Below are 12,851 nucleotides of genomic sequence, written 5' to 3'. Positions count from 1 at the left end.
TTAGACATTATTTGAGACATATCGTTTTGAAAATCAACTAACAATCAAGCTATATGATAGTGAATTTTCATCCAAACAAGAAGTAAAAGTGTAACTATAAGGTTTCATGGTCGAAATATTCATCATAGAATTTAAGACAAGAGAAGATAAGAAGTCACGAAATTAGAGTCTGAAACTGTTTTTGTACAATGATAAACTTAGCTTCATAGGGTAAGCGTCCTAGAAATAGGCCCTCTAGATTTAACCAATTCATTTTGTTTGGATATATAAAGTAATGAGGTAATAGTATGAAACTGTAGTTGTACTTATAACATTGGAAAAGACAGTAATGATAAATAAATGTAGTGTCATTTTATTATATTTTTTCTTGGATCTCATCTTGCAGACAGCTATCATATAGTATCTTTATGAAATTATGTACATTATTGTTCGTTTTACTTTAAATGTTTACTAAATTAATAAAATAATGTTAGCCTATGAATCCTAATCTTTTAACCTACAAATAACTGCAAAGAGATTGAATACCATGTGTTACTACTCTTTTTATATTTAATTTTAGAGTTAACCATCCATATCTTTCTTTTGGTATTTTTTTTTATGGTAGTAGGGACCAAATTTCAGCTCTCAGTAATTATCCAAACAAATAATAGTAGCATTAAATAAATGTAGTTAAACGATCCCTTACTGTAATATGTTCAAGATTTCATGGAGTAAGTACAATTTTGAAAATCTAAATTCAAATATATTGTCATACAAGGTCTGAAAAACGTCAAACGGTCAAAGTATGTGATGGTTGATGGTATTACACTTCTTCTTTTTAAAGTCAAAGCTACCAACGTCTACTTGTATAAAACATATAAATATCGAAAAATAAGAAGTAACGAAAGAGATTTTGGTGATCAATGTTTTCATTTGAATTGATTGGTTGAAGGCTTGTCTCACATTTAGGTATCGTGTAAGGGTCTCAAGTAGGATTCGGAATATTTTGGGGCCCTTGACCCTTATGTTTATTTAACTTTTTGGGTAAGTAAAATAATTATTTAATTGCGTTAATTAGTTGAAGTTAGCACTAAGATTCCGAACGGCTAAATGAAGTTTATAGATTAGTTGAAGTCAACTATGTCTACTGACATGAAGATGCTGTTTTTATTTATTTTTTTAAGTCAAGGAAATTGTGTTGTTAGATGTACTAAATAGTAAATTTACTAAATCGTGGATTTTGGAAAGGTTTAGATGGGGATTTACACATATTTTATTCTTTTGGAGTTTGGACAAAAGAAAGAGCACAAGATCTAGAAACCGGAATCCACATGATTGACTGCAATTCTTGTTTTTTTCTTTGATGAGAAAGTTGAAGATTATGATTTAATTGCCTGTCTGGATAACTTTTTGCAAAAGTTTTTGACAAAATGTTTTCTAAGAAGGTATTTTGATAATTGTTTAGTTATTTTATTCTGAGAAGTTTCATTTTTGAACTTTAAAGCTTCTATTAAAAAATTTCTGTTAAATTTAAATATTTAATAGACCTATTGTTAAAAAAAAATAATTGATAATATTTCGGAAACAGAATATGAAAATTTGTCTATCAATTATATGCCTCTCCTTTTTTTTTTTTTTTTTTTTTTTTTTTTGTAAGCATACATAGGAAAAGCACACTTCAAATACTTTTGTCGTCTAGATGTTTATAATCTTAAGAAAGACGTTTCTACGGTGTGCTGCTAATAGTATTCCTTTTCTTGAGCTAGTATAAGAGAATATATTTTCTTGTCATTCTTTTTCTCCTTTCCAAAATTCCATTCTCATCACTGTTTGACTCAAAAGATTTTTAACTCTTTTTAAGCAAATTAAACAAAGATGAAGGGGTAAATCGTAGTCGAAGATAATAAACTTTAGGATGATTGTAGTAGAGAGAAATAACAATAATGAAGAGAGGGAGAGATTGATAGAGAGATAATAAAGTAGAGAGAGAGAGATGAGATTAATCTTGTATATTCCGAACTCTGTCTATTACAAGGCTGAAACCCCTCTTATATACTGAGAGGTTTCCCTTCATTATGAGGACGACAAATTAAGATATATCTGCCCTATTGGACCTAATGCTAATGTGACGTCGTCTTTCCTTTTGCCTCTGGGTCGTACCCTTGTGTCGACTCGTGGGTTTTCGGCCACTTATAATACTCGCTATAGGTTGTGGTCAATCAAATTCGGACCCATACAGTTAGTCCATCCGCTCGTCGAGGTCGCAGCGAGATGCGTCCTTGGTGAGCGAACCTGATGTCTTTCGTAGGAGGAATTTAACTCGTTGAGGCATTACGACGTGACCAGTGAGGGGCAGTAGTCATGTTTGGCGGGATGTCTGAGAGTACACGCCACCCCGGGTGACGTCAGCCTTCGCATGCGTCATCATTATGCGGATTTTCGAGGTAGATGACAGACGGTTTTGGCGCTTGGTTTCCTGTGCTGATTTAAAACCTGCCGCCTCGATTCTGGCGCCACCCAACCCTATAAATAGGCGAGGGGTTCGATTCCTTTGATAAACTTTGGCCATTCTTGAGAATTCTCTGGTCTTCTTCTTCTGATCTCGTATTTCTTTGTTTCCATTCCTGACCGGAAGTTCTCCTCTTTCACTCCATTTGTGTGGCTCACTTCTTTCAAACAAAATCATGTTGAGGTCTCGTCGAACTAACGAAGAGGTTTCTGAGGCTGCTCCGTCGAACGTAGCACCTCTTTCCGACAGCGGAGAGGTGGAGACGGAAGAGGGTGGCAGTCCTCTTACAGTAGAGGCGTTACTACTGAGGCATCCCCTGTCTCGGAATGATTTTCTCAAGGACCCGCCCCCTACTCCGAACTCAGTGCTCTCCGAGACGAATCAGACTCATCTCGATGCCCTCCGTATAAAATATGGTATTCCTGTCCACGTAGAGATGGAGTTGGCGGAGGGAGATTACGTTGATGTTCACAGGCCTGAGTACTGTGCCTTCTACGAATACCCATTCATGATCGGCTACACCCTCCATCCCTTTCCTTTAGTGGATGAGTTCTGCAGATTCTATCATGTTTTCCCGGCTTAGCTTACGCCGTACACACTCAAGGTGCTTCTGCTGCTGGCTAAGTACACAGAATTGTCAGAGTGCAACGTCTCTGTTCATCATCTCTTGCATTTATTTTTGCCCGGTTTCCTTAGGGGAACCATGGTTCCCCTGAGACTTCGTGGTACAAAGGGGTTGGTGGTCAGGACGACGACCAGGCGAGCCGTAAATTTTGGCATAAGTACTTTTCATCAAGACCGCGCACGTTGTTTCTAACTCCGCCGGGTTTCTAGAGAGGTGGAATAAAACTTGTAAGTATCGTAGTCCATTAGATTTCCCATCTTTCGCAATTATTGTAACTTCTGGTCACTTGTACTGCAGCTATGGCTCGTCCGCCCCAGCCCATTATCGGTCTCAGGAACTGGGTCGCTGGCCTGCTGCCCCATGCGGAGGAGACTCAAACTTGGTCTGCCTTCGTACAGCGTTATGGCCCTAAAGTTTCCTCAGATAAACTTCCGATTTACTACCTCGTCGGTCATGCGACCCTGCTTAACTGTATGATTCTCTGTGACGATAGGTCAGGGAGCTTCTAGGCGGAGGGCGCCAGTCCCAACTTTTAGGCGACCCGCTGCTACCACGGACACTCGATACATTTGTGCGAGTCTGGTCGGGAGGGTCGTCCTCTACTTCTTCAACAGAGGGACACATTTGTAACTGCGGCCATGAGAGAATCGACCTCGTTAGCACCGGCCCCACATTCTGTCGACGAATCTTCTAATGAGAAAAAGGAGAAGGTTGGAGCTGGGAAAGGGCGTGGCCACTGAAGCTGATGGAAGCGGAGCGTCTCGAACGGTTGCCGGTATGGCTTTACAAGTAGGTTCCTTTTTCTCTTCTTTGTGTCAGGGGAGTGGTATGGAAATGGCATATTTTTCTAACTCTGTTTTTCTTTTGTCAGACCCTCGTCTTGGAGGTGGAGAGAGATTGTTGTGAACGAAAGAGGACAGGCCTCTACAAGAAGATGTCGTCGAAATACCATCAGTACCATGCTAAGCATCGGGCGATGTCTGACATCTACCATCAGGATCCCGAGTTCCAGGTGTTCCGCGAGGGACTTAAGCAGTGGGAGGCCCAAATGGAGCGTAGGGTTGAGGAGCTGAAGGAGAGGGACGAGGAGCTTGTGAGGGCCATCGCCCGCAACATCGAATTAGAGGCCCTTCTTAAAGCGAAGGAGGATGAGCTTGAGCTGAGTCAGGGGTAACGGCGGAAAATGCCGACTTACAACAGAAGGTAGCCATCTTGAACGTCGAGTTGAGTGTTAAGACAGTGGAGGTCGACGGACTTAAGGGTGAGTTAAATGTCAATGCCGACAAATTGACCGCTGCCATTTCCGAGATGGTCTTTTTGGAAGATGCCCTCCGCATATCCAGGTCGGAACTCGCCGGGGAAAGGGAAGCCTCCGGTCGTCGAGTTGCAGAGTTTGAAAGGCGTATTGGGGAGTTAGAGGCGAAGTTGTCCACATTGCAACGGCAAATGGCTCCGCTGAGGGCAGAGGCAGCAAATCATCGTTCTCGACCCTACACATCTCGTCCTTTGGCTGGCCAAGGCTCGCCTCGTCGCTTGTATGAGTTGTGGGTTTATGCGGAGGCTCGACTTGATGTATATAGAGCTTTTAATGCTGAGGATCGGGCGATGGAGGTGGAGGTTCATGCAGCGCATTCTGAAGCACGTGCAGCCCGCGAGTCATATTGGTACGACCCTAATACTCCTAATGGGGAGGGTATCACTTCTGATAACATGAACCGTCTTGACTCGGATTCGTGATATGAAGATGCCTACCCTGTTGGAGACGACGTGTAGTTCTAGTTTGTACGTTTATTTTTTTCTTGGGAATTTTTGGGTGTAGGTCATACCAGGGCCTGTTTGTAGGGACGAATGTACATAAAATTATTGTTGTAATATAAACGCTTTTGCCAATTTGTCTATTCATCATTTTTTTCTTTTTGGTTAATTGCATGACAGTCTTTGTTGCGATATTGTTTCGATTACTGTTAAAAAAAATCTCGTCGTGGTTCGAACGAGGTCGAACTAGTGCCGATGGGCTTGGCCATTAGGATGTTGCTTCGACTGTCGTCGAAGTAGTATCTTGTCATGTTCGAACGAGGTCAAACTAATGTCGATGGCCTTGGCCATTAGGATGTTGCTTCGACTGTCGTCGAAATAGTATCCTGTCGTGGTTCGAACGAGGTCGTACTAATGTTGATGGTCTTGGACATTAGGATATTGCTTCGACTGTCGTCGAATTAGTATCCCGTCGTGGTTCGAACGAGGTCGAACTAATGTCGATGGCCTTGGCCATTAGGATGTTGCTTCGATTGTGGTCGAAGTAGTATCCCGTCGTGGTTCGAACGAGGTCGAACTAATGTCGATAGCGTTGGCCATTAGGATGTTGCTTTGACTATCGTCGAAGTAGTATCCCGTCGTGGTTCGAATGAGATCGAACTAAAGTCGATGGCCTTGGCCATTAGGATGTTGCTTCGACTGTCGTCGAGGTAGTATCCCGTCGTGGTTCGAACGAGGTCAAACTAATGTCGATGGCCTTGGCCATTAGGTTATTGCTTCGACTATCGTTGAAGTAGTATCCTGTCGTGGTTCGAACGAGGTCGAACTAATATCGATGGCCTTGGCCATTAGGATGTTGCTTCGACTGTCGTCGAAGTAGTATCCCGTCGTGGTTCGAACGAGGCCAAACTAATGTTGATGGCCTTGGCCATTAGGATGTTGCTTCGACTTTCGTCGAAGTAGTATCCCGTCGTGGTTCGAACGAGGTCGAACTAATGTCGATGGCCTTGACCATTAGGATGTTGCTTCGACTGTCGTCGAAGTAGTATCCTGTCATGGTTCGAACGAGGTCGAACTAATGTCGATGGCCTTGGCCATTAGGATGTTGCTTCGACTATCGTCGAAGTAGTATCCCGTCGTGGCTCGAACGAGGTCGAACTAATGTTGATGGCCTTGTCCATTAGGATGTTGCTTCGACTGTCGTCGAAGTAGTATCCCGTCGTGGATCGAACGAGGTCGAACTAATGTCGATGGCCTTGGCCATTAGGATGTTGCTTCGACTGTCATTGAAGTAGTATCCCGTCGTGGCTCGAACGAGGTCAAACTAATGTCGATGGCCTTGGCTATTAGGATGTTGCTTCGACTGTTGTCGAAGTAGTATCCCGTCGTGGCTCGAACGAGGTCGAACTAATGTCGATGGCCTTGGCCATTAGGATGTTGCTTCGACTGTCATCGAAGTAGTATCCCGTCGTGGTTCGAACGAGGTCGAACTAATGTCGATGGCCTTGGCCATTAGGATGTTGCTTCGACTGTCGTCGAAGTAGTACCCCGTCGTGGTTCGAACGAGGTCGAACAAATGTCGATGGCCTTAGACACTAGGTGATTTGCATTTCATACAATGGAGATTGAATTCCCTTCATACAATGGAAATTGAATTCCGTTCATACAATGGAGATTGAATTCCGTTCATACAATGGAGATTGAATTCCGTTCATACAATGGAGATTGAATTGTGTTCATACAATGGAGATTGAATTGTGTAGTCCCTTCATTACTTCGACCCAGAGATAGTATCGACGGACCGAAGTGATGAACAATGTTCCGATCCACAGGGTATACCCTTCGCCGCCTCGTTAAAAACCTCCTCGATAAAACCCGATTGGGACAAAACTCGGGTGACGGAAAAATAGTACGACTTAGGTGACGCCTTTTGATAATAGGCGAAATCTAGGTGATTTAGCTATTGTTTATGCTTCCGCTTGATTATATTCCAATGACATATTATGGTTAATTGATGAAAAATAGGCTCTAATTGTGATATGTATACATTGCAGGATGAGGAGCCTATATGATGCTTTCAAGAGGATATTGGAATGATTTATGAGCAAGAACAACCCCTCGGAGTCGAGTGCGCGCAAGGACGAGACAAAAAAATGGACGAAATCAAGCTCTAGGTGCACGAAGAAACGCGCGAAGTCGCGCAGTAGTTCGCGCGTAAGAAAGGCCAAGGCAGAATCATGCGCGAAGAAACGCGCGAAGTTATGCGCGAGCTCGCACGTGTCCCGTCCGGAAAAACGTTATTTAGGGGTAAAATTGGAAATCTGGAGGGAAACCTACTTAACCTATATAAAGTCAAGCTCTCCCAAGGTTAAAGGGGGAAGTTTTTCATAGTTTAGTGGAGGAAATAGAGAGGCAAGAGGCAAGGAGGAGTTTTGACCATCAAGTTCTTCTTTTCTTCTCTTGTTTTTGCTGTTTTGTGATGAAATTGAACTTATTTATGATGAACACTAGTATGAGTGGCTAAAACCCATTGTTCTGGGGTCATGGGTGAAACATGAATGCTGTTGTTTGAAGTTTAATTCTACAAAGTTGGTTTATCATATTGAGTTGTTTATTTAATTCTGCGGTTAATTATTTTGCTGAGTAGCTAACAGTGAAATACTATCTATGAATCTTTAGTTGAACTCGAAAGTGGGAACTTTAGATTGCATATAGAATTAAATAGAGCAAGATCTTGAACCCGAGCCTCGGGGAACGGATTTGCAATTGGGATAGACATATACCCAATTGCCTTGCTTGGTTGAAATACAGGAATTGTAAATGCATTCTTGTTAATTTTAATACCATAGACATATAGGCGTTGAGTTGACTTGAATAGGCAAGTAAGAACTCGACAGATTCTTATGAGTAATATCAACCCTGTCAATCAATAACCCAGATAAATTGATTAGTCATTTTGAGCCAAGAACACAACACGATTGTTGACTATGCCCATGACCCTGGAATATCTTCTCCTACTGTTTGTTACTCGTAATTGCTATTCGTTTGGGTACTTGCGTTAATTCGATTAATTCTTTATAGTTTAAGTAGTAAAACAATTACATCTCTCTTTAGTGAATAATCTCTTGGGTAGATAAAGAAATTGGGTTTGAATTAGTCAACAGTTAATCATAAGTCTTCGTGGGAACGATACTCTACTCACTACTCTATTACTTGACGATCACGTGCACTTGCGTGAGTGTTTTGGTCGCAACAAGTTTTTGGCGCCGTTGCGGGGGACTTAGAAATTAGCTACTTGACTGAATTGAGCTTTTAATACTTATTTATTCGAGTTTTAACTTTTAGTTCACTTTGTTTGTGCTAATACAGGAGTTTCTATTGAATGCGAAGAAGTAGAAGCGCAAACAATTTCCTTCCTCTCGATCCCGAAATTGAACGAACACTTCACAGATTGAGGAGGGAGGTGGACGTGAGAACTAGAATTGAAAGAGAGTTGGACAGCGAAGTTCAACCACAGCCAATTGAGATGGCAGGTAATGAGGAACGCGCGGTGATTGAAGCCGCAAGGCCCAGTCTGGCTAATATGACTCAGGCTATTGTGAAGCCTGACATCACTGGGCACTTTGAGCTGAAACAATACATGGTGCAGCTGATCCAATCCACAGGGCTATTTTTGGGTTTACCTCATGAAGACCCGCAGAGGCACATTCAAAATTTCTTGGAAATTACGGATACCTACAACTATCCGAACGTTTCCAAGGACTATGTCAGGCTGACACTTTTCCCCTTTTCACTGATTGGGGAAGCTAAGGAGTGGTTGAATAAAGAGCCAGCAAATTCAATCCGCACATGGGATGATCTGGCGAGGAAATTCTTAATCAAGTTTTTCCCCACTAAGAAAACAAAGGTATTGAGGAGTCAAATTCTTGGGTTTGAACAACGAGCGGGCGAGACATTGCGTCAAGCATGGGAAAGGTACAAGAAGATGCTCAGAGACTGTCCTCATCATTGCCAGACGGACGAGGTATTGGGTCACACTTTTGTAGATGGGTTAGATGATGCTTCAAAGATGAATCTTGATTCCGCTTGTGGGGGTAGTTGCATGGCCAGACCGTACAGTGAAATCCAAATCTTGTTGAATAACTTCACTGCTAATGATAATAACTGGAAAGGTGAGGGTGATTCACGAAAGGCAGTTAAGCAAAAATCAGTTGGGTTACTTGAGTTAGACGAAGTGTCAGCCACGAGAGCCGATATTGCAAAGCTGGCCAATCAGATGACTAGGATGACAATGCAGCAACCACAGACAATGCAACACGTACAACAGATGACTATTTGCTATGAACTCTGTGGCGACAGTCATATGAGTGATATGTGCACCACGAATCCAGAATCTATCTATTATGTGGGGAAACAGAACAGAGGTCCGCCGAATCAGCATGCACAATACGGGAATTCTTACAATCCAAATTGGAGGAATCATCCCAACTTCTCATGGGGTGGAAATCAGCAGAATCAGAATCAACATAGACCCCAAGGGAATTTCAATCAGCCTCAGAGACCACCCCAACAAATGGAAGAAAGTACTAATGATCTGCTAAAGAAGTTGTTGATTGACAATCAGCAACTCAGGACCGACTTCAGAAATCTTGAAAGGCAAATGGGGCAGTTAGCAACAAATCAAAACACTAGACCTGCAGGCGCCCTCCCCAGTGATATAGAAAAGAACCCTCAAGTGAATGCAGTTACACTTAGAAACGGGAGGGAGCTAGAGGAGGTGCCAAAGAATAAGAAAGACAAGACCATACCTGATGGAGAGTTGATCCCTAAAGTGACTTAAGAGCAAAAGAATGCTGCTGAAATTTCAGAGCCCATGGAGGCCCCAAGACCACCACCCCCTTTTCCCCAAAGATTGCAGAAAAAGAATGATGATCGCATGTTCACAAAATTCCTCTCTATGTTGAGCCAGGTTCAATTGAATATCTCACTTGTTGATGTGCTTCGTGAAATTCCAAAGTATGCTAAATACATAAAAGATATAGTGGCTCACAAGAGAAGACTAACTGAATTTGAGACTGTGGCACTTACTGAGGAGTGCACTTCAAGGGTCCAAAATAAGCTCCCTCAAAAGCTTAAGGATCCCACCAGCTTCACGATTCCTGTACGCATTGGCAATATTGATGTGGGTCGTGTCCTTTGCGATTTGGGGGCGAGAATAAATCTAATGCCCCTGTCCTTGTTCAAGCAACTGGGCCTGGGAGCTCCAAGGCCCACTACTGTGATGTTATAGCTGGCTGAGAGATCGATAGTACACCCTGAAGGGGTGATTGAAGATGTGTTGCTGCAGATTGGGAAATTCTGCTAATTTCATTATCCTCGATTATGAGGCTGATGAACTGGTTCCAATCATATTGGGGCGACCTCTCTTAGCTACTGGTGATGCAATTATCAAAGTGAGAGAGGGAAAGATAATTTTGAGGGTATATGACGAGGAAGCAGTTTTTAATGTCTACAGAGCAATCCAACTTCCCCGTCACTATGAGGAGCTCTCAATGATATTTGTTGTTGAGGCCGATAGCAGATTCATTATCCGAGTGTATATCTAGACGATTCTCTAGAGAAAACACTTATGTTACTTGATAGCCTGGGGGCTGATGAGGAGGTTGAGGAGATGATGCACATCCTTGATACATCTTGTGCGTACCTGCAAGGGATGCACCCCTTCGAGCCTTTGAATAGACTAGAGGGGCCTCCTCCAAAGCCGTCAATTGAGGAAGCCCCAAAATTGGAACTTAAACCCCTTCCACCTCACCTACAATATGCTTATTTGGGTGACTCTGACACTTTACCTATTATTGTCTCGTCTGACTTGTCTAAATTGCAGGAAGAAAAGCTGTTGAGAGTGCTACGTGAGCATAAGCGAGCACTTGGGTGGACTATGTCTGACATTAAGGGCATTAGTCCAGCCTTCTACATGCACAAAATCCTCATGGAGGATGGACACAAGCCCAGTGTAGAGCAACAACGTCGACTCAATCCAATTATGAAAGAGGTGGTAAGAAAAGAAGTGATTAAGTGGCTCGATGCAGGTATTGTATTCCCTATCTCAGACAGCAAATGGGTAAGCCCCGTCCAATGTGTACCCAAGAAAGGGGGGATGACTGTAGTAGTTAATGAGAATAATGATTTAATACCTACAAGAACTGTCACCGGGTGGAGAATTTGCATTGATTATAGAAAATTGAACAATGCCACCCGGAAGGACCACTTTCCCCTCCCCTTTATTGACCAAATGCTTGATAGATTATCTGGACAGGAGTACTACTGCTTCTTAGATGGTTACTCAGGGTACAATCAGATTGCTATAGCCCCATAGGACCAAGAGAAGACCACTTTTACGTGTCCTTATGGCACGTATGCGTTCAAGTGAATGCCTTTTGGTCTTTGTAATGCACCTGCGACTTTTCAAAGGTGTATGATGGCCATTTTTACTGACATGGTTGAGAGGTTTGTGGAAGTGTTCATGGACGATTTTTCTGTGTTTGGATGTTCTTTTGATAACTGCTTGATGAACCTTGATAAAGTACTTGCTAGGTGTGAAGAGACTAACTTGGTGCTAAACTGGGAAAAGTGCCATTTCATGGTACGTGAAGGTATATCTTGGGGCACAAGGTGTCCAAAGATGGTTTGCAGGTGGACAAGGCAAAGGTGGAAGCGATTGAAAAATTACCTCCACCGATATCTGTCAAAGGCATTCGCAGTTTCTTGGGCCATGCAGGTTTTTATCGTCGTTTCATTAAAGATTTCTCGAAAACTTCCTCTCCCTTGTGCAGGTTGCTGGAGAAAGTAGTCGCCTTCAAATTTGATGATGCCTGTCTGAAGGCATTCGAGGAGCTGAAAGGAAGGTTGGTTACTGCACCAATCATAATTGCTCCGGACTGGGAGCAGCCGTTCGAGTTGATGTGCGATGCTAGCGACTTGGTTGTTGGTGATGTCTTGGGGCAAAGGAGAAATAAGATATTCCACTCCATCTACTATGCAAGCAAAACTCTGAATCCAGCTCAGATGAACTACACCGCCGCTGAAAAAGAGTTGCTTGCAGTGGTGTGGGCGTTTGATAAGTTTAGATCATATCTTGTGGGGACCAAAGTCATCGTTTACACAGATCATTCAGCCATCAGGTACTTGTTTGAGAAAAAGGATGCCAAGCCGAGACTGATTCAGTGGGTCCTACTGTTGCAAGAGTTTGATTTAGATATCCGAGACCGCAAAGGAACAGAGAACCAAGTGGCTGATCACTTGTCCAAGTTAGGAAATCGGAACCATATGGCTGAAGGGGGTGCAATCAAAGAAACATTTCCTGATGAGCAGTTATTGGCAATCACCTCAAGCACAACCCCGTGGTATGCAGATTATGTGAATTTTATTGCAAGTGGGGTAACACCACCAGAATTGACACCAGACAATAGATGAAGGTTCTTGCATGATGTGAGGCTTTACATGTGGGATGAGACATTCTTATACAGGCTATGTGTAGATTAGTTGGTGCGGAGATGTGTTCCTAAGGAGGATATGAGTGCCATACTCCATAGTTGTCACGCCTCATCATACGGAGGTCATCATGGTGGAGACAGGACCGCCCAAAAAGTGCTACAATCAGGTTTCTATTGGCCGAAATTGTTTAGGGATGCACACGCCTTTGTTAAAATGTGTGACAGGTGCCAAAGAACCGGGACGATCACTAAGAAGCACGAGATGCCGCTGCAAAACATCCTGGTAGTGGAGCTTTTCGATGTTTGGGGAATTGACTTCATGGGACCTTTTCCATACTCGAACGGCCATAGATACATCTTGGTGGCAGTTGATTATGTGTCCAAGTGGGTAGAGGCCATTGCTCTTCCCTCTAATGATGCAAAGGTGGTGGTAAGCTTTGTCAAGAAGCATATCTTCACACGTTTTGGAACTCCCAGAGTGTTGATCAGT

The 12,851-nt window shown here is 42.9% G+C and overlaps 2 protein-coding genes across 2 annotated transcripts; both read left to right on the top strand.

Annotated features, from left to right (window-relative positions):
- The first annotated feature begins 8,250 nt into the window (after positions 1 to 8,250).
- On the top strand, positions 8,251 to 9,708 carry LOC138884383 (uncharacterized). The gene has a single exon (XM_070165574.1). The coding sequence runs from the start codon at positions 8,251 to 8,253 to the stop codon at positions 9,706 to 9,708; it is 1,458 nt and encodes a 485-aa protein (XP_070021675.1).
- A 33-nt stretch (positions 9,709 to 9,741) lies between these two features.
- Positions 9,742 to 10,474, top strand: LOC138884381 (uncharacterized). The gene is made up of 2 exons (XM_070165572.1): positions 9,742 to 10,100; positions 10,216 to 10,474. Exons 1-2 carry the CDS (start codon positions 9,742 to 9,744, stop codon positions 10,472 to 10,474), a joined length of 618 nt encoding a protein of 205 aa, XP_070021673.1.
- Positions 10,475 to 12,851: the final 2,377 nt, after the last annotated feature.

The sequence above is a fragment of the Nicotiana sylvestris genome, chromosome 2 (assembly GCF_000393655.2).
Source record: "Nicotiana sylvestris chromosome 2, ASM39365v2, whole genome shotgun sequence".
Classification (NCBI taxonomy): domain Eukaryota; kingdom Viridiplantae; phylum Streptophyta; class Magnoliopsida; order Solanales; family Solanaceae; genus Nicotiana; species Nicotiana sylvestris.
The sequence above is the reverse complement of the archived record's forward strand: the minus strand, read 5'-3'. Positions and strand labels throughout refer to the sequence as shown.